Genomic DNA, 24,993 nt, shown 5'->3' on the forward strand with positions numbered 1-24,993 from the left:
TGGAGTAGATATTCGGTACTACACGATTTTCTTTTTTCAATGGAAAACCCTTTCTAACTGTGCTGTGCTGGTTTATAAGGGGTGAGCTCCACACTGCAGGCTCTATTCCAGGGTTTGAAGTTACTGTGTTGATTGCTTAACATGGGTTGATACCCCTTTGCAGTAGAGCAGTGGTTCTCAAACTTTTTTTTTCGCGCCCCCCTTTTATAGATCATTAGTTTTTCTAATAATAATCCAAAAGCAAGAACGTGTTGTCCGTGACGTTCCCGGCGCCCACGCGCGCAAAACTGCCGGGTTTAATATCGTCCTCCCTGTAACTCCCCTGTAACCAGAGGTTTTAGAGGAGGTTACAGGGGGCGCCAGACACACTGGTGGTTTCAGACGGTGGTCCCGGTGGCCGGAAATAATCTAAAAGGAAAAACGTGTTGTCCGTCATTTTCACCGGCAAGTGTGCCGGCGACGGTCGTTCCCGGCGACCGCGCGCGCAAAACCGGTGCTGGGTTTAATGTCGGCAATAATATATTAATATATAATAATATATAAAATATATAAAAGTTTGTCTAGATTCTAGAACATAACATTTTTTCCCTGTCAGGCTCATCATTTATCAATCAACCCTCACATTCTACTCATTAAAAAAGCAAATTATCAAGCTCATGAGTATCAGGCATGGAAGCTTGTCAGCCTGAGGAAGCAGTAACTTCACTAAATCCTTCAAGTCACCCGAGGTTATTGTTGTTCTTCACTTCAACCGTTTACTGCATAATTGAGTGATGAAAGAGAGAGCAGTTTTATTTAACATCTTTATTATGAAGTACCTTTTTAAAAGAAATGTACAAGTGGAACCAGCACAGTGACATCTTGGCATTAACCTTTGAAAAAACAGAACCACCGTGGACATGTGGTGCAGGTTTGAAGACACTTATGAAATGATAATGTACATATTTACAGCAGAGGATCTTTCCAGAACAGAAGAGAGCAAGCAAGGTGGTGGTTAAAAGTCCAATGGGACCGATTGAAAAATAAAACTACAATAAAAGTATGGATTGGTTCAGTAAACATAATTAGAAAGATAACATGATAAAGGCACTGTGTTTCACACGAATTGACAACACCACAGACGCAGCTGTTGGTTTTGTCCACTAGAAGAAATCATGATCACGAGAAACAACTCTAACAATGTTGTCATTCAATCATCCCTGGGCATTCTTCCTAGCAAACATAAAATATATCAAAGGGCCGTAGCATTTTGCAACTAAACATTAAAATAAAATAGACAATTCAACTCATCGGGAAAACATTCCTTAATAAGAACATGCTTGGTGATTATTAAAATTACATTTTTTTTATAAACAAATACATACATACCTAAATTTAAATTCCCTATTGAAGGCATAATGGGTTGAAGTAGGGACACGTGTGTTTTCTGCTCCTGTTTCCCTTACTAGGTCAAACCATGAACAAATTTGTTTTCGACATTCCTGCGAGACCTGGAACTCCTTTGTCTTCTTGCGACACACTCGGTTAACAGTAATCAGTACAGATAACACTTCACACTCAATTGGCCAACAGTTCTACATCAACACTGACGACAGACTCAAGCAATGATGTGACCAATGAAGCGATTCCTTTGAGGACATAACGGGTGCAAAAGAAAAAAAAACTAAAGAAAAAAAAAAGAAAAAAACAGCCCCCTTAATGTCAAATTACATTCAGCTTACGTAGCTGGTGTGTTATCAGTGCACTGTCTGCATGGTGCTTTATCATGGTTTTCTGGACTCAAGGCATTAGGTCCTGTACTGGTATGAACAGTATAAAATAAACAACACATTTCACACTCAATGCCAACTTGGCTACATCATTTGAAGTTTGGGAATCTGTGAGGGGATGGGGCAGAAGAGATTCCTTTATGCTCATGCTGAAACATAACATTTGATACTACACACACACACACACACACACACACACACACACACACACACACATACACACAATCTGCTCTTTGGCTGAATTCAGGCATACACAAAAAACACTTGCTTTCATACAAACACTCGTGAGATTTAGCAATCTAGATAGTACTGGCACTGGCCAGGCAGGCACCTAGACTGAGCTCGGAGTTACGTATACAGGTTCGCAGTATAAGCAGAAAGGTACATATATGAGGGTATAGTGTGGTCACAGTGCACACCTAAAGTGTGCACAACTACTTTTCATGAGAAGTAAAGAGCGGCATTCTATAACTGAGCTGGAAAAAATTAATTCCTATGTTTAAAATTAATTTCAGGGTAGAACACAACTGCACACTCCAAGGTAAACAGTACAGAATTTAGATAGAGGGATCTGGTATAGAGGGGGGAACAAAAGACACAAGAGGGGGGAACAAAAGACACAAAATGGCTGCCCTGAAGTGACTACTGAACTAGCTTCAAAACATACACAAAATACAACATTACGTTGAGATATGACAAAATTAGGCTGCCTTAATACGTAATAGTACCTGCCTTGTACATAGAATTCAAATAAAATGAAGACAAGTAATAAGGATACTTGTCTTATCAAAAATATGTAGCTTTGGTAAACAAGTTATGTAGAGGACCTGTCAGTGAACATAATGTGATAAATCACTACATGACATCGAGGAATCAAGGGTGAGCAAGTTCCTGTTTTCAGACTTAAGGAGGTAACGAGAGGAGGAGGAGACTAGGTTCCATTCCCAAGATCCTCTGTCCTCTCCCCTTGTCACGAACTGTTGTGGAACAGAGCCAGTAGAAGGCAGTGAGAATCCAAAATGGAAGAGAAAAAAAACTACTTTCTTTACTGTCCCAAGCACCGATTGAAGAGTTTCCGTGGTAATGTAGCAGCATCGTAATGGTCTGTGGAGGAGAGACTCCTCCAGGGCAGAGGAGGTGGAAGACTACTGATCCTCTCTCCTTTCCAGCAGTCTCTCATCCTGTCCATCCAGAGCAGTGGAAGACTGTTTAGACATCAGCGTTGAACAGCCCTCCTCCAATATCCACAGTGGAGACATGACAGGTGAAATATTTTGTGTCCCTTTCCTCCACTCGCACTCCCATCTAGCCAAGCCTTTTCTCTTTAAGTAGGTTCCATCCTACTCCATCACTCCATTAAAAACCCCTCCATAACGTTCAAAGCCAGGCTTCTACCACACAAAGCCATCTCCCTTCCGTCGTACTTTCCCCATACTTCCATCTTTCCACTTCCTTTTATGCATTTTCTGAGAGCTGAATTTCATTTCAATGTTCTTCTCTTCCAAACTTAGCAAATCATTTCGGTTATTTTGTTTCATCTTCGCATCTCCAAATTTCAGTCAACTTTCTCCACCTTCCCAATGATCTTCTCCTCAAAAATCGGCAAGATGGCGTCATCGTCTCGAACCTCCTCGAACACTACGCCGCAGTCAAACTCATCACTCACTTTCTTAAAGTAGAACCTGCACACAAAGAAACAGATTGTCACTCATTTGTTGGACTTAAAATCACTTTGTTTCTGTATCATAGCACATCACATCCGAGGCAGACGATATAGATCAATCAAAGCTGTACAATATCGTCACATTAAACATTTCCAGGTGCAAACATAAACTGCTCTCACCTATAGTGGCCCTTTTTGGTAAGCAGCTCCTTGAACTGGCCCAAAGTCACCACGCGGCCTTTGACTGATGTTCGGTATGGGATTGGCTCTCCACAGAAATAGTAGGCAACCGTCATGTTCTCACACAGTTGGCGCTTACTAGACTTGTGCCTTGGAGAAAAGAGGAGGCATTACAAAACAAATCCAAACTACCTGAACACAAACATTAATGCACAGATGCATTTACACGAGCCCGCCTACCTCTGCTTAGCCTGCTGTATTGCATTCCTCCTCCTCTCCTCCTCTAGCCTCCTCCTAGCCTCCTCCAGCTGGGTGAGGGGGTTGGGGGCTGGGTTGGGGGGCATAGCTGGGTCCTGGATGAAGGGATGGGAGGGCTGGACGACCTGGGCGGACGATGAACCGGGGATGGCCGATGACACGGTAGAGGGGTTGTTGCGGAGCTGGGCGGAAACCCAGGGGTGCACGGCTCCCGGTCGCTCCACTGAGGTCGGACGTGGCGTCTCGTTGCTGGTTGCCGTCCTCCTGGAGCCACTTGTGCTGCCGCTAAAATGACAACGGGGGAAGTTATGTCTGGTACACGCGCCGCCACGTCCAAGGTTGTTGGATCGCAGTACAATTCCTAGAATACTACCATGATGTCTAACATTCCAGCGTTGAGTCAAGAGGTGAATACGTAGACTCACACAGTTTGGGGCATTTTGCGCATAAATGATGCCCAGGATTCGATAAAGACATCCAGGCTCAACTGTCATGGTATTTCATACATCTGTTGTCTTATTAGAAGGTTAATAATTTTACTTATTTCATGGAGAAATGGCATATGTCTCACTCCTTACTAAGAATATTTACAGCATTCAGTCAAAGTTTAGGTTCTTAGGAACATTTTGGAGAAGTTTAATGGACCTTCACAACTACCAGGCAGCAATTATTCTCCTCTGAATAACCGAATGGAAGGGAAAACACACACCACGGAAGCTGTCCCTAGCAATATTCAGACCCTTGAAATATTTCAAAGAATAGAAAGCACTTATCAGGCTTTATCAACTGTAATAACCCGTCTAATTTCGCACAATAGAAGAACAAAACAACTGTTAACAAAGACTTCAATCATTAAAAATGTAAAATGATCTGAATTTTCCTTTTACATTTCAATGTTTTTTTAAATTGTTCAGACCCACAAGCAGTAGAAACTCTGTAAAACTTTTATTACATAGTTCAATCAGTGTGTCACTTACCCGTGTGAGCTCTTCTTGTGTCTGAGAGCCTCTCCTTCCATCATCCACTGCAGGATCTTCTGGTTTCTTTCTAAATCCTCTAGTGGTACTTGAGCCTCCAGGCCACGTCCGCCCTCATCACCTTTGCCAGGTGCCTCCGCCTTCTTACCGCCTCGGCGCGATAGCGTGCTACCTTTGCTGCTGCAGAATGAACACACAAGACGTACACAAATCAGTTGAGGTCATCTGCGTGCGTGGCAGCCAGGTTGCTGTGGTCCTGGCCGATGTAAACACACAGACACAAGCTAGCTCACCTGTAGCCCATCCCCTCCAGCGTGCTCGCGCCAGCACCATCGGCGTAGTTACGGCTTCTTCCTGTGTACTGGTTGGCTGGATCGCCGTTCCACGGGAAGTTGGTCGGTGACCTAGAGCTCGCGTCTTCCTGCCCTTCTCTTCCTCTGTGGTGATAGAGTTGCTTGTGGTGATGAATACCTGAGAGAAACACCAGGGACAGGATTCATTAGTGGCATGGCGGCCTCCTACCGATCCCTCCCACATTCAGTCTTCCCGCTGTCTGTCCCATTTACTCCCCCACACCCTCCTACCTTTGACTCCAGCAGCCGGCATACTGTGACCTGCCACTCGGTGAGGGGGGTAGTGAGGGGGGCCGACCCCCCCATCTGGTGACCGTGACGACTTGGGAGGAGAATGTCGGCCCCCTCCTCCTAAGGTGCTGTTGGTTGCCCCTGGCGACTGGCAGCCCGGCGTTTTCATCACACGTTGTACATGCTCATCCAAGATGGACTCTGGGTCGTCATCGTGGCAATCCTCCAAAGCAACCAGGCCGCCGTAGGTCGCGACTGTTGTATTAGCAGTGGTCTCTGAGTAACGGGCGCCATAAAGGGGCGGGAAAGACGAAGGGAGGGGGAGTGGTATGCTATGAGAAGACATGGAGGTTGTCACAGAGATGTCAGCATCATCCCCTTCTTCTTCCTGTTAGAAAAAGCAGCCATATAAACAATCACTGATTAATCACAGTTATGAACTTGATCCATGAAGAAACGATTTGCCAAAGTAGGTTGTGTGTTATACACATACACACACAACTGTTTCTGTACTTGTACATGTGTGCCAAATACTTTCAAGGGAAATATTTAGTCACATTTAGAATCAACGAGAGACACATTAACAACTTAACCGTTTGAGCATTTGTTGTTAAAAAAGCACATAGCCAAGAGATTTCTAAATACAGACAATATACTTGATTCCCGTAGATTTTTTAATCCTTTACATTTAAGTATAATTAATGCACATTTGCCATTTCAAAAAATGATCAAAATGGAAAATGTATCATTTCAGTGGAAATTGTAGTCATATGAACAACATCAATACTACAAGAAGTGGAGAGACTCATAGCTGAACTCGCAGCATGAAAATCACATGATGCAGCCAAGCGCACACACACACACACACACACACACACACACACACAGCACTCAAACTCACCAGACGGACTCTCTTCAGTCTCTCCTCCAGCCGTTCCTGAGCCTCCCTCTCTCGGAGAACCGTCTCCAGCCTGCTGATGAGCTCAGCCGCAAATCTCTCAGGTTCTACATGGATGTCCTTTGGCATGTGGTACGTGTGCTGCATAGACAATGGCCAAATGAGTTAAATGGAGAGAATTGCAACACAGCAGTAAGATGCTTCATTAGTAGATTAAGACAATAAAAATTTTAGTATTATTAATTATTAATGAAGTAGAGATAATTCTAATTTGTTGCAAGAAAATGTAGTTTCACATCATTGAATTGCTGTAAATTAAACTAATTATCCTTGAAGTCTTTATGCTGGGCAGCTCACAAAGCTGTGTACGTTTTGTGTGTGTGTTTGTGTCCGTGCTCAGGCTGGAGAGCAGGTACACGTTGTTAGTGAAGGAAACACGATTTTCGACATGAAGATACAAAATGAAAACAACTCCACAGCAGCAGTGCGGATCGAGTCTTCTGTACCCCAGAGTGGCTAATTACTCCTGACCTGGAGCCCGGAGGAGGCAGGAAAAGCAAGCATGCAGCTCAGAAATACTCCTCACAGCGCAGCGTCAAGGTAAAACATCAACCATTTCCTAACACAGTATCCAGTACAGCCACATGCGTCTCTGTGTCTTTCCCTTTGTCTCTACCCCTCTTCTTTTGAAGTCCCCCTTCTACCCGAAGACAGCATACAAAACAGCCTGTCTGCAATGTTCTTAAACATCAGGGGGATACTTCTGGTTATAGTAAAGATTGTACTCACTCTGTAGTTTCCTATACCTTGTCACCGCGGACTGCACACACACTGGAAAACCATTGTGCGTCGGCAGAAAAGGCTGTGCTGTACTGTAACACGTTTAACTGCTCGGCTGTCAGGTAATTAAGACTATTTGCAGAGCGGGGCGGAAAAAATGAAACGCAAAAATATGCCGTGGGTGATATTGTTTAGGTGAGGGTGGAGGCCGCATCTGTGCAAATAGCTGATATATGACAAATTCAGCTTGGTACAGCAATCCACAGCACGTCTGCACAAAGTGTTCTAAGTACTTTCTTCCCACCACGTTGCTATAGGAATGTTTTCGCAGCACACATCACTCCTGCAGGAAGAAGAAAGGTTTGGCTTGACGTTTTCGTCATATGAAGCTGGTGTCTGGGCGACTTACAGGTATATGAGGTAGGGGCACACGTCCATTGGCTTTGGCACTTTCATGCATCTCCTTACGATGCTGCTTTCGATATCTGTACGGAGGAATACCATCTCTGCACAAAGACAACAACAGATGAGAAACGCTTAGAGTTGATCAATTATGAGCGAGGCAGAGCGATGTAACACAGAAACCTCCAGTAGTAATGAATGAGGGGTTAAACGGAGCAACTAATTACGTCTTTATATGTGGAGGTAAACACTGCACACGCAGAGTGATGTACTTGCTGGTACTTACACACTGCTGTCGGGCAATGATAGCGTGTCTGCATCACTCGACATGCTCTGCTGCTCACTGTCATTGGCACTGGTTGCAGGAGCGCGGGCGTAACCCATGTTGGCGTAGTATGGGTTAACTGGCTCTCTCCATGGCCTGGGGATCAGTACAGACAAGTTAGTATACAGAATATTCTCCTCAATTAACATAATGTATAAAAATGTGGTGATAGCAGTAAAATCATACAGAGCAATTTTGATAATCTCCCCTAATAGCTTTAATAATTCACCCTAATATTACTTTCTGTTTCAACGCTTAATATCTAACTGCAATTTATTATTTACTGTATGAAGAGCATTAAATGCATACCTATCCAAACCAGCAAGTAATTTTAGACAACATTAAGGCTTCCTTTTTGAGTTCCTTAACAGTCACTACATTCACGTGTGCTCAATCCTGTACTGAGATTGTGGCAGAAAGGGGATGCTTTTATGCCATTTTAACACATCTTCTGATTTTCAGGTGGCTTACATCTGACTGTGGACCACTGACCTTGATTTATTATAAATATACGCTTACACTTATCAGACCGGGAGGCCTCAAAGGACCCTTATGGACGTTCTGAACGCCAAGATAAAAGCTAAACGTCCCTTGTGGATCTTTTCCTCCACAACATTCTCCCAGCTACTTCCCCTTAAAAATACTGGGAGAAATGTTGTGGGTAAAATGGAACACTTTGTGGGGCAATGGTGAAGCTTTACATGCTTTTCAATATGTGAAGCGCAGGGTTCCATAAGGGTCCATTCAAAGGTCTACAGACATGGTAATTGAACACCAAATCTCTACAGAGTTCTCCCACTAACGTGCACACACACCCACGCACGCACAAACACACCTGTACTCCCTGCTGTCCTGTCTCCTCCGGCTGACTGAGGTTCTCTGAGGCGCCGTCTGCATCAGCAGGCTTTGAGTCAGCCTACCAGCTGGTGTGTCTCCCGGCTCCTCTTCATTTTTCATTTCCTCCACTTCCCTTCCACCTCCTCCACACCTGAGTTCAGACAAAATTAGATGCGTTATAGAAACTCATTCATTAATTTTGGCTGTTAAATAGTTCAAAAATGTTTTATATGCATCTTTTCAAAGCCTATAAATGCTTTGTAGGGACTGTGGCCTTGTGAACTTATCATTCCAATAGGAAGGTGGGCGTTTAGCGACAGAGGGAGTCTCCAGGTCATCTTACCTCCACTCTTCATCCTCAGCGAGCGTGGGTAAGTACCCTGGCACAGGCTTGGCCGGCCCTGAAGAGGGGCTTTGATCGTTGGGGTTAGGCTTGGGGCTCTCTCCTCCTGTGCGCGTGAACTCCAGGTACAGATCCGACTTCAGGAACAAAGGGTAGGTGTTCTCTTCCATTGTGGTCTGGATCTCCGTCTGGGCCTGGGAGGGACACGGACATAAACACATCAGGAAAGAATACCATGTGCTGCCTTTACAGATGTTTTCGGTGTGACTTCTTGTGTGACTGCGGGGTTGGGATGCAATTTCGGGGTGGGGGTCTCTTTCGGTTCTCTTTGTTTTTTTGTTTCTCTCTTCTCTTTGCCACAGCCTATAATGCAAATTGTACTAGCCTACATTGCTGTTGGACATCATCCTGTGTTTATCCTGTTAGATCATTCAATCTACTTTTATTCTAACTCAGGGTCTACGTATAATCTTTAACAACAACAATATTATTAATGGTACAACCTTCCTTCTTCCTCTCTGTCTCTCTCTATCCTCTTCCCCCTCTTTCTGTATAAATAATGATCTCCAAAATGTCCTACAATTGTATGCACAATGTCACGTAAAATGTTTGTTTCAATAAAAACAAAAAGCAAAAAAAAAAAGGAAATGTTTTCTCATATCTTCCAATTGCTAAAATGTCCAATCAATTACGACAAGTTAAATCTGGCCAGCTAAAACAACAACTTCTTAAATCAGTGGTCTCTGCAAATAAACATCAGTCTAAGAGCCCAGATGAGCCACAGGTGCAGTTGGAATGAGTTTGCAATATGATGTGCAAAAGCAACCATTCAAATGACAAGAAAGAGGCGTTTATCCAGTTACTGCATCGCCATCAGCTGTTTCTTATACCTGACACTGAACATAGACGTCACAATGGAGTGATTTTGAGGAAATTAATGACTGAAATACACCTCGACCAATCAGGTTGGGACACTTCCTTAGTTGAGATGTGAACTCAACTGAAGCAAATTCAAATAAGATATAACACAAGGACATGCACAAGGTGACCATTATGGATCAACTCTGATACTAATCTCATATCTCATGTCTGCAGCTGACAGAAAATGTCGCACAGGCCTAGATGTGGGAATTACATCCTCTTCCTCTAGTTTTGTCTAAATCAACACCTCTGCATTTTATGTACCCATCATTAACGACCCACGATTTAAAATTACTACGACAAGATAAACCCACAGAAGACAAACACAGCATCACACAGCACTGCTGCTGAAATATCAAACTGGCCTGCACATCAAGCACATTTCTATGGAGTGAATTGGCAGTGATTGGTAACAAAACTCAAGATATTATTCAATGAAGTGGGGTGGAGGTGCTGAGAATAGAAGCAGAAGTCGTCTCCCACTTGCTGAATGCCACATTTTGAATGAACTACAGCAACTATTGGAAGCCAAGTCTAGTGAGACCAGGAAGGCATACAGTCCAGGCGTTACACAACTGCTGGTGCAAATTCTGTCCACAGAAAAGAACTTTTGGTTAAACCACGGAACTTTGACACTGGGGTTAATGTCTCACGTTTAGGCAGGCCTTCACTTTAAGCTAAATCCAATTTGGCATTTATCATTTTCGGACATTTGGGAAATTCAATTGACCCTAAATCGTTAAATAACACCAAATCAGATGGAGGAGATAAGATTGATGAAGAAGATGTTGGCCGGGGCAGTCTGAGAAGAGACATTGGTCTTAATACTTTTGATCGCATTAAATGATAATTTGCTTGTGATTTGTCTGAAATATCAACTTATATCTGACTTAACATTTGAATTAATCCGTAAATTTTACTGCCGAACCTTCTAACATACCTTGAAGTACAGCAATGCCATGTTCTGTTAACTGATGAGTGAAAAGTCCAACATTTCAGTGGTAGTGTGTTAGCTGAACAGGCATGGCAGCCATTAGACTCATCAATAAACATCAATACATCACCTGTTCAAACATGGCAGGGTCTGGATGTGGCCTGGCCACGCAGTCTCTGATGAAACTCTTGGTGGCCGGTTTGATCTGCCTGGAGACAATCCCACTTCCATCTACAATGTACTTCCTGTAAATGGCCTTGGCCAGCTTCGGCTTCTTCTCCTGACTGGTCTTCCTAAACCCCGAGCAGGCGAACCAGAAGTCAAGAAGGTCCGCACATCCTTCCTGGCACAGGAAAGTACGGAACAGCTGGATCCCTTCCTGGTCATCTAGGAGAGAGTGAAGTGACTCCGCCCACTTCAGGTAGGGTGGTGTTGGCGAAGCTGAACCTTCGGGTTCATAACCCAAGTCCAGGTCAGGGCGTCGCGGGGTCGCAGATGACGAAGACGGCGTGTAATTTAACGTGTCTGCCATTTTAGACGACAAGGACGATGGGGGGTATGAGGGGGGCTGGGAAAGGATGTTTGGACGGGTGGTGACCGACAGGACTGGAGGGTCCAAATCAGTTCCCTCCTCACCAGGAACCGGGGGTCGTGGAGCATCCTCTGTAAAGTGGTTGGGGCCGCCGAGAGGGATCACAACCCCACCCCCACCCCGGTACCCAATGCCATGTAATTCTCTGACAACACTCATGTCTCTGATTGCACACAGCAGAGGTCAGATCTTCATCCCGAGCAGTGATCCTGTTGACAAACAAGTCTCCCTGTGATGGAGACAAGAAAGAGGACGAGTCGGTGATGGCAGTCTGAGATAAAATATTATTGATGAACTTCATCTTCATCTAATTAAACACTGAACTCCGAAGGATGTAGCGACTCGTGTTACAATTCCTAGAAAGTGAACACTATCAATGCTAAAGCTAATGTGATGTCATGTTATCATGCTAGCTAATAAATCTGTCTTTCAATTAATGTAAAACTATGCATACTTTACAGTTCGGTAGAAAGACTCACACACACAAGTAGACAGTTTCACGTTTTAAAACTTTGCACATGCAAAATAAGTTAGTTCGAGTTCGCTAGGGACTTTAGTCGTCAGGTTGACAAACAGCTAGCTTCAAAGTTAGAGTTACCAGCTACCATAACAAACTTCCGTTTGTCAGATAACTTTTGCTGAAAACACAACAAATATTAAGAGGCTAACAATGCTGGCTAGCAACTTTGTAGCAATACCACCACCAATGCCAGAGCTTTGAAGTGAGAATCTCATTCATCTTGGCCTGCAAAGACGGTGGGGGATGGGTACAGAAACAAACTCTACAACCACACAAGACGGGCCTACGAGCTCTTACTGTAACATCGCTCTACACGAGCCGAGCCCGTGGATTTACTCGCACGGAGCAAAGTGGTACGAAATCACCGGGGACAGAACTGCTTATTGGTTTAAACAAATAAGCCAATCTGAGATAAAACAACAGAAGAAAGCGAGGGCACGTTTCCACTCTGCAGGCTGCAGCAGCGCCTGTGAGCTAGTTTTGGTTAGCAAGCTAGCTAGGTGCGTTCATGTCCCATGTTCAACACAAAACTGTCCGTCCTACCGTCTCTGAAAGCCCGATCCCCGTAATCCACTGCATTGGGGATACCGGCGCGAACTGTGTACTCCAAAACGCAGCATGTGGATAGCTTTCTGGTATTAAATATGAACGAAAATAAGCCGTCGTCTTGCCCTTAACTCCCCATGGTGGCTGGTTTGTGAGCAATAATACAGAGCACACAGAGAATACGTGCGCGTGCGGCGACGCCGTGCGGTGAGGTACGCGTATAGAACTAAAACTAATAGAACAGACATGCGTACGGCGGCGGCATTGAACGCAAGTTGTTGTCAACGATTTGATAGAAAAGTGAACAGTGACGTAGTGTTTAAATTGAGAAAAAAGTTTGGGAAATGTAAATGTCTAGATGATATTTAATGTTTATAATGTATAAATACACACTCAATCAGCCCAGAGTAACTCGCGCGTAAAATAAGAGAATTTGATGAAAACCTATTTCCGTCATTGTTCCAATCACAGCTATTCAGTGCAGAAATGCGCTTAATTACTCTTGAGTGATTTAATAGAGCATACCGGTTCTATCTTATTTAGTTCTTATGTAGCGCAGCGAGATTGTATCCAACAGCGCCCCCTTACAACTGGAATAAGAAATTACGCAACGCGTAAAATGGATTGCAGTAAAGAAAAAGCAACGCATTCTTCAATAGTTCCGATGTGATTAGCTGGTAGTGGCAAATAATAAGCAAACCAACAAACAAAGAACAAACGAACAAACTTGATGACAAATCACACGTTAATTTTATTCCCCCGTGAAAATATCCATATGCGCTATAAATAAAGATGGTTGTAAAAGGTGAATCCAAACAAAACCCAAAACACCACAAACATATGGCAGTACCTAATTAAACCTATCACAGGTCCTAGTCACTTTGCTCCGGGAGGTTCAACCTGTCTGGAACGCGAGATTAATCTAAAGAAATCCACATTTTCCTGAGAGAAATACAGACAAAATGGATTTTCTTACCGTAGAACAGTTGTTGAGATTACCATCCTGTCCATCGCCACTGGAAGAGTGACTGACAGGACAGAAGAAGCCGCCAGCTGAGCATCCTGCGTGTCACTCGCCTGCTGTCACTCAGTCAGGAGCATCGCGCTATACCACGGGTATGAGTGTGTGTGTATGTGTGTGTGTGTGTGTATGTGTGTGTGTGTGTGTGTGTGTATGTGTGTGTGTGTGTGTGTGTGTGTGTGTGTGTGTGTGTGTGTGTGTGTGAGTGTGAGTGTGAGTGTGAGAGAGAGAGAGAGAGAGAGAGAGAGAGAGGGGGGGGGGTGGTGGTTAGATTACATGTTTTTATTTATTTATTATAATTGTATTAAAATTACTCCGAAATCACTACAGCAAATCCCTAGCAGTACAACTTTAGGGGGATTTTATATCTCTTACTACATAAATGATCAACCTATAACATACACAGATGACCTCCAAAAGATCCGAATCACTTTTTTTTACATTCATTGTAATTTTTTGGAGCTGCTCCCTTGGAATATAATTACTGATGGAATTTGTCAGAGTTGAGATGAAGTGTAGGCTACTGCATGTATGGTCGCACAACTTTGGATCCCAAAATCTGCCGTGACTTTGTTAACAACATATAATGATTTTTTATGAGTCATGAGTTTTTTATCATCAGTCTCTGTAACTAGAGATGTATTTGAACTCGTGATACATACAATATTCTAGAGATACAGTATATCTATAAGCTATACTACTTTATTTCTCCCTTTAAAATGTGGATTAAAGAGTGGAATATAGTGGTTAACAAAGGTGTTTACCATGACCCCCGCAAGCCTGTCAGGCTAGCGGTTCCACATGGAGGGTCTGGAGGCTCAGGTGAGGTCCAGGCACCTGTCCATATCTGTGTCCATTTCTGGATGGATTGCTGTTCCATGCCAGTCTGAACCTGTGCAACGGAGGGAGAAGCAGCTTACTTATATAGTAACTCCTAGTTGTTACTCCTAGTAACAAGTGTTCAAGTTACATTTGCGCTGTGACCATCATAGAATGCACAATGCTTCATGCAAATCTGTATACATTAAATATTGGACTCTGAGAAGTGAACAAGGACAATTAAAAGCAGGACAGTATTGAACATTTTGAATATTTTGAATTTGTGTTGTTTTAATTAGCGTGATAGTGTTAATATGTGTGATCTCCATATTTTAATGGGCACAGTACAGTCCACCTACACACATGTCTGAACTATCTTGACTGTCCTAAATGACTGTAATGACCAATGGATTTTAAATCACGGTCACATTACGAAATTAGTTCCTTTCTCAGAATGTTAATATTGGTTAATCTCCTCTACAGGCACTAATGGTTATCCCCCAAATATTTAGTTTGTAGTATTTGCCATAGTGGTCATGACTGCTGAACTCACTAACAACATAATCCCTGACATACTGTATGTAGACACAACCTTTCACTGTTACACTCACAAAGTCATTTTGGCCGTGAGCTGCAGAGGCATTTGGAGTTGTTTTAAACAGATAATCAGATAATCATTCAGTGGGAAGAGCAGGGAAGCCATTCAGAGGGCAGCAGTGAAGACGTGCAGTGCTGCTTGTGGCCGTGGCTGGAGAAATGGATGATGAAATATGATTGGCAGATTTTTCAGCCAAGCTAAACATGCTTCATTATGAAAATGTATTCATATCACATCATGCTTCATATCATCAACAGTTAACACACATACACAAACACACACACACACACAAACACGCACAGGTTCCCACTGCAACAGGCTGTTGTTATGGTTGCTGCAGTTCCCCCTGAGACAATGAGGCGAGACAAAGAGAGAATGCTGAGGAAGATGAACTTGACCTTTCATGATGTCTTAGTGAGGAGGGGTTGGGGGCATGTTGGTACTTATGAATTTATAATGATTGGTGTGTGTGTGTGTGTGTGTGTGTGTGTGTCCTAGAGGTGTGTGTTCTTAGCTGAAGAAAGGTCATTACACAAAGGGGGGCACTAACACAACTGGCCCTTGTGCTCCTTCCGTGTATCTATCCTTCAATCTATCCTTTAATCTATCCTTCAATCTATCTATCTATCTATCTATCTATCTATCTATCTATCTATCTATCTATCTATCTATCTATCTATCTATCTATCTATCTATCTATCTATCTATCTATCTATCTATCTATCTATCTATCTATCTATCTAGCCAACTCTTCCTTGAGTAAGTCCCTCTAAACCTCTGCCAACACTTAGTTAGATAAACAAACATGAAAATGTGGCCTCATTGGCAGAGGTACATATCTACAGATATTGGTTCATTATAATGTCATTGATGCAGGAATAATCTCCATGCTTGCTCCCACAGTCCACTGACCCCAGCCAGTCAATTGTAGTTTAGTCTCCATTTTGTATCGGTAAACAAAAAAGCCCAATGCACCGTTCCTTAAGCAACATCAACAAAGTGACACAAATACATGAAATTCCATTCAGTCATTCCCAGTCAACATTAAAGTGGATTATTATTTCTCAAATTGAGAAAGTCCTCTTAACCAACTGAAATGGAGCGTTTTTTGTCAGTACGCTGGTCCAGCTCAGGGATCCTTTGTTCCAGCTGCCAGAGCAGATTTAGGCGTCTGTACAGAGGCCTGTCAGAAACAGGCTTATCTCTTGGGGGCCTCCCAGCACAAAGACCCATTTAGATGTTCACAGAGAGTGAAATCTTCATTATATACATCTTGAATGAGAAACAGACCTCTGCTCTTTGAGCTAATTAATTGAGGACAAGTATCTTTTTTGGTTGCAATAAAAGCCCCAAAACAAAGGATAAGAGGGATCTTAAAAGGGGTATCGCTTTATTTTGTTCAACAGAGTATAGAGATAGCAACATTTCAGCTGGTTGTGTGTTGTGTGAGATAAACACTGACATCGAGGTGTGAAAGAGCTTGAGAGTCGATGTTTATAAAAGAAATATCAGCTGCTGCTTTTCTGTCTACATTCTGCACTGTTTTCTTGAATTTATTTTTAATTAGTTACACAACAATATGTGATAAAACTGAAAAACTGAAAACTACAACAGTAATATCAGATGTCTCCATCCATCCATCCATCTGCTGGCCTTTCCCAGCCATGCCTGTAAGTAAAAGAGTGTCAGTATATCTGCCATGGCGTCCTGCTGATGTGTATTGTGATGGTGTTGAATACTCCAGCTACCAATATGGCCTGCACCAATACTGGATTAGCCACAGTGGATTAGCTGGCTGCCCTCCTGCTGCTTATTCAAATATTGTTTCACGTATTGTCATCATTTGGCAGAGCTCTGGCCCTCTAGCCTGCTAGCTGCAGCATATTCTCAAAGAAACAAGAAAAAAATGTCTTTGCATCCATTTCCCACAAAGCGTCTCATTTCATTTTGGAGCGAATGTGGAAAATTTGGACCGGTGCGGGTTTGGGAGAAAACGTCGATGGGTTTGCGTCCACGGTCCGCAGAAAGGAAGATGGAAAGATGATGGAGAGCGAAAACCCAACCAAGGCCAAAATCAGGCATGAAAGCGAGCCTTGATCTTTGATACATGGTGTTCTTCTTTTTCCCTTTCTCTCCCTTTTTCTCTCTCTCTCCCTCACACATACACTTGGGAGTCAAGGCAATTGATGTGCTGCCTTTGATGGCAAAGAGAGGCCTATATTAACAGCCAAAAAGAGCATGATGAAAGGGCCGAGAAAAAAAAAAAAGACGGAATGAAAAAGGGTAGAAATGTGTTATTAGGAAGAATGGCAACACATGATAAATACTTTGGATGGAGTGATGGTAGCCAGACATTGGGGCATTGAGGGTTTGATGGTTTAACGGCAGCGGAGGAAAGGCTAAGGTAGTCGGAGAGCTTACCGTGCTAGCCCGGCGGTGGTAATGGCTGAGGTTGGCTTGGTGGTTCCAGTATGTCATGGTGGTGGTCATCCTGTTACAATGGAGGGAGTGAATACAGCTGATGTGCGTCCAAGGTTCCTCCTGACCACTCGGAGGTCTGGATTCTAGTGGACGTCCCATAGTAGGAGCAGTCGCCATCTTTGTCCCGTTGTTGTCTTGGATATCCTCTCCTGCGTCTTCATCCCTCCCTCTCTCCTTTGATCATGCCTCCCTCCCTTGCTCTCTGCCGTGTGACATCATCACGCAGCGGTATCGACGAGCATCAAAGAACCTCTGGGCCGGACGACGCGTCTGTCTGTCTGTGCAGATGAAAAGGGTGTAAATATGGAGCATAAAGAGCGCTGTACACCCCTCGACATCCACCGTGCTCCTTTCCCCTGCAGATGGACGGTTTATTAGGCCAATACAAAACTATACAAACACACGCACACACCCACACCACCCATCTCTCACGCGGGTGTATCCAGAGGCCCCCTGCTGTGCCGGCGGCGTTTGATGATGTGTTTAACAGCTTCATTCATGTCCAAGCTTTCTCCCTTTCTCTAGGTTTTTCCGTCCTTCTTCTCCGGCGGTTTGCTGCATATATCAATGTTTCCCGAGTCAACTTGCTTTACGAAATGACGGAATGACAGATAATTCCCTCTTAAAATGATCTAGAAAGACTCCTCCCTGTGCCCCCTCCCCAAGTTGCTTGTGTCACCCTCTCATCCCCTTCTCCTTTTCTTGGAGCTTCATCCAGCTGGTCAGGACCATTTCCAATCCTGTTAAAGTTGCATGTCCTCTTAAGGAGGCCTTCTGTTTGTTTGTCCAGCCCTTGCCTTTCACATATACATGTTTCAGAGACATTCACAATGATCTGCGGCTGCCCTGATAAGCTGCCAGAAAAAAATACATTGAATTAGGAATGGTAGCATTGCTTTTCCATATTTTATATAAACAAGGATTTAAAAAATATTCTTCAAATCCAAATCCAAAAACTTAAATTTAAGTTTGTTAGAATTTGGCATGGCAAATGTGGCCTTTAGGGATATCAGGCTTAAACAATTCAGTCTCATTCAATCTCACACGCAATAGAAATACCATTCAGTTATTTGCTGTAAAAAAAAGAAAAAGAAAGGAATGCAAAAAAGAAAAGATGTCCCTGCTTGGTTGTTGCCTCTCATGCACTTCTTTTTTGCCCAAGTTTCTATTCACATCATTACTCTTACGCTGTCCTCCTGCCTCTCTGGCCCCTGTCCCCTCTCCTGTCTAACTAATTGTCAAGGTTCTTGTTAGCATTATGCTAAAATGTGTCTCTGCACCAAGAGCTATCCACTGATATGGAAAGCACCCTCACCAAGGATTATACCATTGATGACAATGACTGGATAAATGTGTGTGTGTGTGTGTGTGTGCGTGTGTGTGTGTGAGAGAGAGAGAGAGAGAGAGAGAGAGAGAGAGAGAGAGAGAGAGAGAGAGAGAGAGAGAGAGAGAGAGAGAGAGAAGAGAGGGAGAGAGAGAGAGCAGAAGAATAACTGTTTCTTGCTTTCTCCTCTTTCCATTTTGCTCCTTGCTCCTAAATATCACCTTTATTCTTAAAGCTCTTTTCTAAACAAAGTTACACAGTTGCATTGTAAAGTTGCATTTGAATGGAGCGACTCAATAAACTTAACGGAGTGAATAGAATTTCAGAATCAAGCGGTCAGCTTTCCACTAACCGATTGCAAAGACACCCCTGGTATTCAGCCTGGGCTCACGTCCAAGAAGCCCCAATCAGGCTCATAGGACCTTTTTATTAAATCTCTCTCTCTCTCTCTCTCTCTCCCTCTCTCTCTCTCTCTCTCTCTCTCTCTCTCTCTCTCTCTCCCTCTCTCTCTCTCTCTTTCTCTCTCTCTCTGTACATATTTACATTTTAGGCTTTATTACAGAAGGAACAGAGTGTAGACAGAATCACATCCCAGCTGGAAATATAGCAAAAAAACATCCAGTGTGGTTGACATCATCTCAGCCACAGGAGGCTCACAGAACCTTAACAGAACATCTTTGAGCACCGGTCATGTCTGACTGCACTATTGTAGAGCAGATGGTTGAAATGTAGGTTGTGATCAAAGATTACACCAAGAGTTTTAGCCGAGACTTTAACATTACAGGGTCGACATACAACAACATTTCTTCCTGCACATCCAGGTTATTACTTCAGTTGTGTTTTGTGATGCATCCAGCACGGCTTGATCTTTGACTCTACAACCTCTTTTCCCGCTAAAACCAATCTCACCTCACATAAACATCATTAAAGAGACAGACACAGAAGTAATCATACCAGCTATTAAAAGAACAACATTAATTTTAATAGACCATTCAAACATCCACTTACAGTTTTTCCTCTGCAAATTACTTCACATAATCAACAAAATCCATCCCCCTGCTTCTCCATTTTACAAGGACAAACAGAAATATTGGGAGTCAATACATGCACTCTTGTCCTACCTGTAGGATTGTTAAGGTAAGAGCTTATAGCTGCAATCTGACTGGCTGTAGAGGGTTGATAAGCATTTCTCATTACTGCACCCCATTCACATAAATAGCTGCTATGCACAAATAATAAACACACATGCACCTCCATTATGAATATCTCACAGAGGAATAGAGGTTCTCCCGAAAAACATTCCCATCACTATAACAATAACCATGAATAAATAAATGGTGTGCATTTATCGACTCCCTGTGTGTGTGTGTGTGTGTGTGTGTGTGTGTGTGTGTGTGTGTGTGTGTGTGTGTGTGTGTGTGTGTGTGTGTGTGTGTGCGCGTGTGTGTGTGTGTGAAAAGAGAAGCCATCTGGAAAGCTACAAAATGGCTCCTTGAATACCAGTTTGATTAAATTTGTGGTGTTCTGAGTTTCTCCAAATCGTGGGAGGAGATGATTTACTTTGATTACTTTAATTCTGTGTATCACAATGATGCGACGTATGTTTTCCATACAGGTCTTGAGCTGCCCAATTAATTTTTTTGTGCCTATGACCATTTAAATAGCCTGTTTTACATGGTGCTCATATGTATTACCTGCATTTACAGGGTGATGACCTGGTTTTACAGCCTGCACATGCAAATGAGGGTTTTGTTTCCTAGACGTGGTTCAACAACATGCCAGTACGGATGCAAATGAGACAATTATTATTGTCGGAGACAGCTATTACAGTCAGCGTGTGTTGCCATTATTGACATTTGATTAAATTGGCCATACGTATGAATACATAACAAACGTTTTTATATGAATTTAATATGATCGGTCACTAAGAAAATACAATACAGTTCATCAATATGAAAAGCCCTAAATATTGTGAGCCTTGGTGAGTTACTAACACTATACTGTGAGAGTGCTAGAGTTGTGAGTAGGTTAAGGCCACTGTTCGGTTAAAGTGAGACAAATGAGACCCTAGAGAACACGACTTAGCCACTCATAAAGGTCAAATATGGAGCCACAGCAATGGATGCTAATCCTGACCCCAGGGACCCTGTGCACATGCGCCTGTGGATGCAATTGTTTCACAATCCTGTGACATTTAAACCTGTACGAGCCAACAATCCTGGGTGGCAGCAATGTGTGTGTGTGTGTGTGTGTGTGTGTGTGTGTATGTGTGTGTGTGTGTCTTTTCCTGCCTGTTTGGCTCGAAAAGCAGTGGAATCAGACCACAGAGATTTAATTACACATGGCCTTGGGGGTAATTAAAACATCAGAGGCCTTATTTGTAAGTAGACAACACTGAGTGGTTACAAATGGAAATATTCTATTGACTGATTGTTTGTTTTAGCTGAATATTTATTATACTTATATTTCAGACACCATACTATACACTGCATTCAGAATTCAGTAATTAACTGATTTGTATGAAAATTGGGCTCTTTACCTGCAGAAATGTGTTTGTATGCACTTTCCAGACACAATGATTTCACCCTGTAGAGGCAAAACCATTAAGATGTTATTGTATATTGTAAAATCATTATGAGGCATCGCTGCGTCTTAGCCATTATGCAGGCGAGTCACACAGCCTAATTGGCGTTGTGCTAATCACACACTGTCAAGCTGAAAATGTCCAAACCAAGTCTCTAGTGTTGGAGCTATGAGCTTGTCAGTAGGTCACACTGATTGGGGCTCCTGAGAGCCGGCGGAGGCACAATTTGTGGGTTTTACTAGAATATGTTAGCGATAACAACCAGCGGGTCACAACAGTTCAGCCTGAGTGTAATGAGCAGAGGAAACAGAATGCTGTATAGATTTTGAATGGTTAGTGAATGGTTTGTGAGTGGTTGTATGATTAGTCACACAGACATGAACAGGTATTCCTTATTATTTTTAAGGCTTTGACAACATGCCAACACTGTCTCACCGGATGATTTTCGGAAATCTGATTTCCTATTTTATTGCAAATCAGATTTCCTAAAATACACTCAGGCTCATGGTGTCTCTGAACACGAGTGAGGCCGACAGGAGACAGAGGAGAGAGCTGCAGAGACATTCTCCAGCTCGTACCTGTAGCTACAGCTGAACACCTCTCACAATTTTGTCACATTTTTATTTTACAGCGTGACAGTTTTTGGAGAGATTGTTCCTCATGTCCACGAGGACATGGTGACAATGTGTGTGTGCAAAATCAGAATAGATTTTTCGCAAGCTTCTGTAGGTCATTCTTAAGCATGGTATTCTAATTAAAATGAGGGGTGGACTTCACTTTAAGATTTAGGGAGATATTAACGTCCTATCATAAATAATAATTGCAATACTCACATATATCATGCCTCTACAAAATGAGGGATTAACCCCATCTTGTGGTCTATACAAGAAGTGTCCAGCACAAGACGTATCAGTGTGGAATTCAGAATATCTCATTTCATTCAGTAAAATAAGCAACAACAAACACATGCCAACAACTGTCAAAAGCATTTTTAGGTTTAATTCAGGTGCAGCTTTGGGAAAATGTTTTTCTTTACAAAAAAAGCAGTTTGAAATACACTGTGTTGTTAAAAAGGAGACGAGTTGACCTGAACTAAACCGTTTTAAAAAGTTCAAACAGAAATAAAATATTACAATAAAAATACAACGGATGGATTTGAAGCTTCGGGTGAAATTGTCATAATGATGCTGAGATGTGTTGTAGTTCATTATAAAGAGCCGTTTCCAGTATTGTGTAATATTGAAACTAGTAGACAGATTACGCTGGATTCCTTAAGGAAAACTTAAATATTTCCTTCAGTCACATAGAAGAAAACAACATTGATCGTTCATCTGTTAACACACACACAACTATAAAGCAGCAAGAAAAATATACGTCAGAAATTCTAAATCTAACAACTGACACTCTGCTACCATAAGGGTTCATTCCACTCCGCCTTCCACCGCATCAGCTCCCTGCTTGACCTCGGGCTTATTTTTGTCCTTATCTTCAGCGTTTTTCTCTTCCTGGCACGTCTCCGCTGCGTCCCCTTTCTCATTTTGTTCGCTTTCGTGCGCATCATTTGTCACCGTGGTTACTTCAGCCTTGGGTACTTCAGCCTTGGGTACGTCCTCCTTCACTACTTCCTGGACATTGTACTTCCTAAAAACTGTATAGTCTTTTACAACACTAACGCAACACACCGCCTTGATGACCTCCACGATGATTGTGAGTTCTGGGTTTGTCAAATCCACCTTGTTCTTTGGGTTCAGCTTCCCGACAAGACCTGAAATGGTAACAAACCCAAAGTACGACCTGGTTAGCATCGAAACAGACAAAATGTTTCACTGTTTGAGTTATGTAGGTGAAGTGTTGTCATGATGGTATTTAGATGATGCATCAACATATCCTGGATCAGATGGCTACCTGCAATTGATTTGATGATTTCGTCCCGCTTGTTGTGGCTGCTGTTACGGGCCTTGAAGGCAATCTGATAGGTGGCACAGCTCGGGGCTTTGAACCAGAGCTCCAGGAAAGTGGTCACATACTTCATCATGTCTTCCTGGAAGGCTTTACATGTTCCATTCACCTGGATGAGGTAAACAATAATGACATGATAGATCCAACTAACTCATTTGTTTGGATTGTTCTGTAAGTGAGAACAAGGCATCGTTTTGATACATTTAATACAACAACAAACCCCCATATAGATGCAAGCACTTGATTCTCCCCTTAATAGCCATCTTAACCGTCTTGTTTCTCACCGGCAACATCCGCAGGATCACACGAGACTTCTTCTTCTTCGTCGAATGAAGATCGGACAGAATGTGATGCACCAGCTTGTCAGGTTCTGGGGAAAGCACATGTGTGGAACCATGAAGACTGAAAGGCTCAAACAATCAAAAGGCATTAGCTCCTCCCTTTACATGTTCAACATCTTACCCAGATTCTGTGTCTTGATGAAGACAACGTTGTTCGCCCCACTGTCCAGAGCCTGGAAGCGTCTCTCCTGCTTGACTCTGGACGCTCGCAGCAGAGCCACTTCCTTCTTCAGTGCCACATCCACGTCCTCTTCTTCTCCGTCCTCTTCTTCGCTGCTGCTTCCATTGGGATCTTGCAGCTGTGACAAGATTTTGTTTAACATTTCATGAGTGTCACAGCAAGTTGATTATTGATGGCTTATTAAGGAGGCTAAACTGGTTTTGGCCTGATTAAGGGAGATGGGGGACACTTACATTGTCAGGTACAAAATATGAGATTGAACACTGAAATTCCTGTTGTAAGGTACTTTCTAAAAGTTTGCAACTACTTAAGAAACTCACTTTACCCAGAACTCCACATGGGCGGGGGGTGGCGGTTCAAACCCCCTAAAATCGTAGACGGCCCTGCTGTTCTACACGATTCCGTGAAATAAAAAAGAGAAAGGAGAAAGTGTGTGTGTGGTTCTTACCTTCTCGGGTCCGTACAGCTCGTCTGCGTATTCGTTGAGCAGATTGAAGGCCTCGGCGGTGCACTTCTTCTCGTTCATGTTACAGGTGATGAGGATCCCCTGCATGCCCACCTCCAGCTCCCTGCTGCCCCTCCACCGCTTACTACCGTGCTGCCCGGACACAAAACGCCTCTTGCTCCGTTTCCTCGACTCGTTTCCCTCGTCGGACATGTTATCAAAGTTTAGCGAGCAGGAGAGGAGCTGAAACTTGAATGGAAAGGTTCGTGCTTCCAGCGACGAATGTGTTCGATCGCTGCCGTTTAGCTCTGCGGGTTAGCTAACACTTTAGCAACACTAGCCAGCTTTCTGATGGACGACGGTGTAATATAGGCTCAGTGGCGGAAATCAAACACTGCTGCAACACACGTCCCGGCAATGCGCACGTCCACCTGCTACCAACGGTGAATGGAGGACATGGAGTCAGACAACACGTTCTGTTACGATACAGCACGTTTAGAGTTAACTGGTACGGCGTCCGGGAGTGGACAAAAGGCCTAAATCTGTTTTGAAATTTTCTACCAACTTTATTGACATCAAAAATCGTGAACAGACAAGAGGGCGTTCCAATTGTTCACCATTTAATCCATTAAGTCAGAGTTCTTTTTGGTTGTAAGGGACATTTTCAGACGTTCCATAAGCACAACACACTCACATACCGTCCCCGATTTA

General features: G+C 43.1%; 2 protein-coding genes across 2 annotated transcripts; both read right to left on the reverse strand.

Moving 5' to 3' along the window:
- Positions 1 to 789: 789 nt before the first annotated feature.
- LOC142996787 (axin-1-like) lies at positions 790 to 12,697 on the reverse strand. Its single transcript, XM_076147873.1, has 13 exons — positions 12,527 to 12,697; positions 11,002 to 11,692; positions 9,017 to 9,210; positions 8,672 to 8,824; positions 7,798 to 7,932; positions 7,519 to 7,615; positions 6,333 to 6,470; positions 5,432 to 5,819; positions 5,141 to 5,318; positions 4,848 to 5,027; positions 3,853 to 4,155; positions 3,613 to 3,762; positions 790 to 3,451 (listed from the first exon to the last, which is right to left on the reverse strand). The coding sequence occupies exons 2-13, from the start codon at positions 11,620 to 11,622 to the stop codon at positions 3,325 to 3,327; spliced, it is 2,664 nt and encodes an 887-aa protein (XP_076003988.1). The 5' UTR covers positions 11,623 to 11,692; positions 12,527 to 12,697; the 3' UTR covers positions 790 to 3,324.
- Positions 12,698 to 22,335: 9,638 nt separating this feature from the next.
- thumpd1 (THUMP domain containing 1) lies at positions 22,336 to 24,810 on the reverse strand. Its single transcript, XM_076147616.1, has 5 exons — positions 24,286 to 24,810; positions 23,778 to 23,955; positions 23,600 to 23,685; positions 23,262 to 23,424; positions 22,336 to 23,121 (listed from the first exon to the last, which is right to left on the reverse strand). The coding sequence occupies exons 1-5, from the start codon at positions 24,493 to 24,495 to the stop codon at positions 22,778 to 22,780; spliced, it is 981 nt and encodes a 326-aa protein (XP_076003731.1). The 5' UTR covers positions 24,496 to 24,810; the 3' UTR covers positions 22,336 to 22,777.
- Positions 24,811 to 24,993: the final 183 nt, after the last annotated feature.

This window comes from Genypterus blacodes, unplaced genomic scaffold, assembly GCF_046128005.1.
Source record: "Genypterus blacodes isolate CSIRO-AG114 ecotype Tasmania unplaced genomic scaffold, CSIRO-AGI_Gbla_v1 ptg000039l_1, whole genome shotgun sequence".
In the NCBI taxonomy this organism is placed as follows: domain Eukaryota; kingdom Metazoa; phylum Chordata; class Actinopteri; order Ophidiiformes; family Ophidiidae; genus Genypterus; species Genypterus blacodes.

Bases quoted from the DNA above. Each gene is read 5' to 3' on its own strand.
- LOC142996787 (XM_076147873.1), bottom strand. From the start codon at position 11,622: ATGAGTGTTGTCAGAGAATTACATGGCATTGGGTACCGGGGTGGGGGT. The intron at 3,763-3,852 runs GTAGGCGGGCTC...CTTTTCTCCAAG, and splicing joins ATACAGCAGGCTAAGCAGAG to GCACAAGTCTAGTAAGCGCC. The intron at 3,452-3,612 runs GTGAGAGCAGTT...CTTTGTGTGCAG, and splicing joins ACCAAAAAGGGCCACTATAG to GTTCTACTTTAAGAAAGTGA.
- thumpd1 (XM_076147616.1), bottom strand. From the start codon at position 24,495: ATGTCCGACGAGGGAAACGAGTCGAGGAAACGGAGCAAGAGGCGTTTT. The intron at 23,956-24,285 runs GTAAGAACCACA...ATCTTGTCACAG, and splicing joins AGCTGTACGGACCCGAGAAG to CTGCAAGATCCCAATGGAAG. The intron at 23,686-23,777 runs GTAAGATGTTGA...TGCTTTCCCCAG, and splicing joins CATCAAGACACAGAATCTGG to AACCTGACAAGCTGGTGCAT.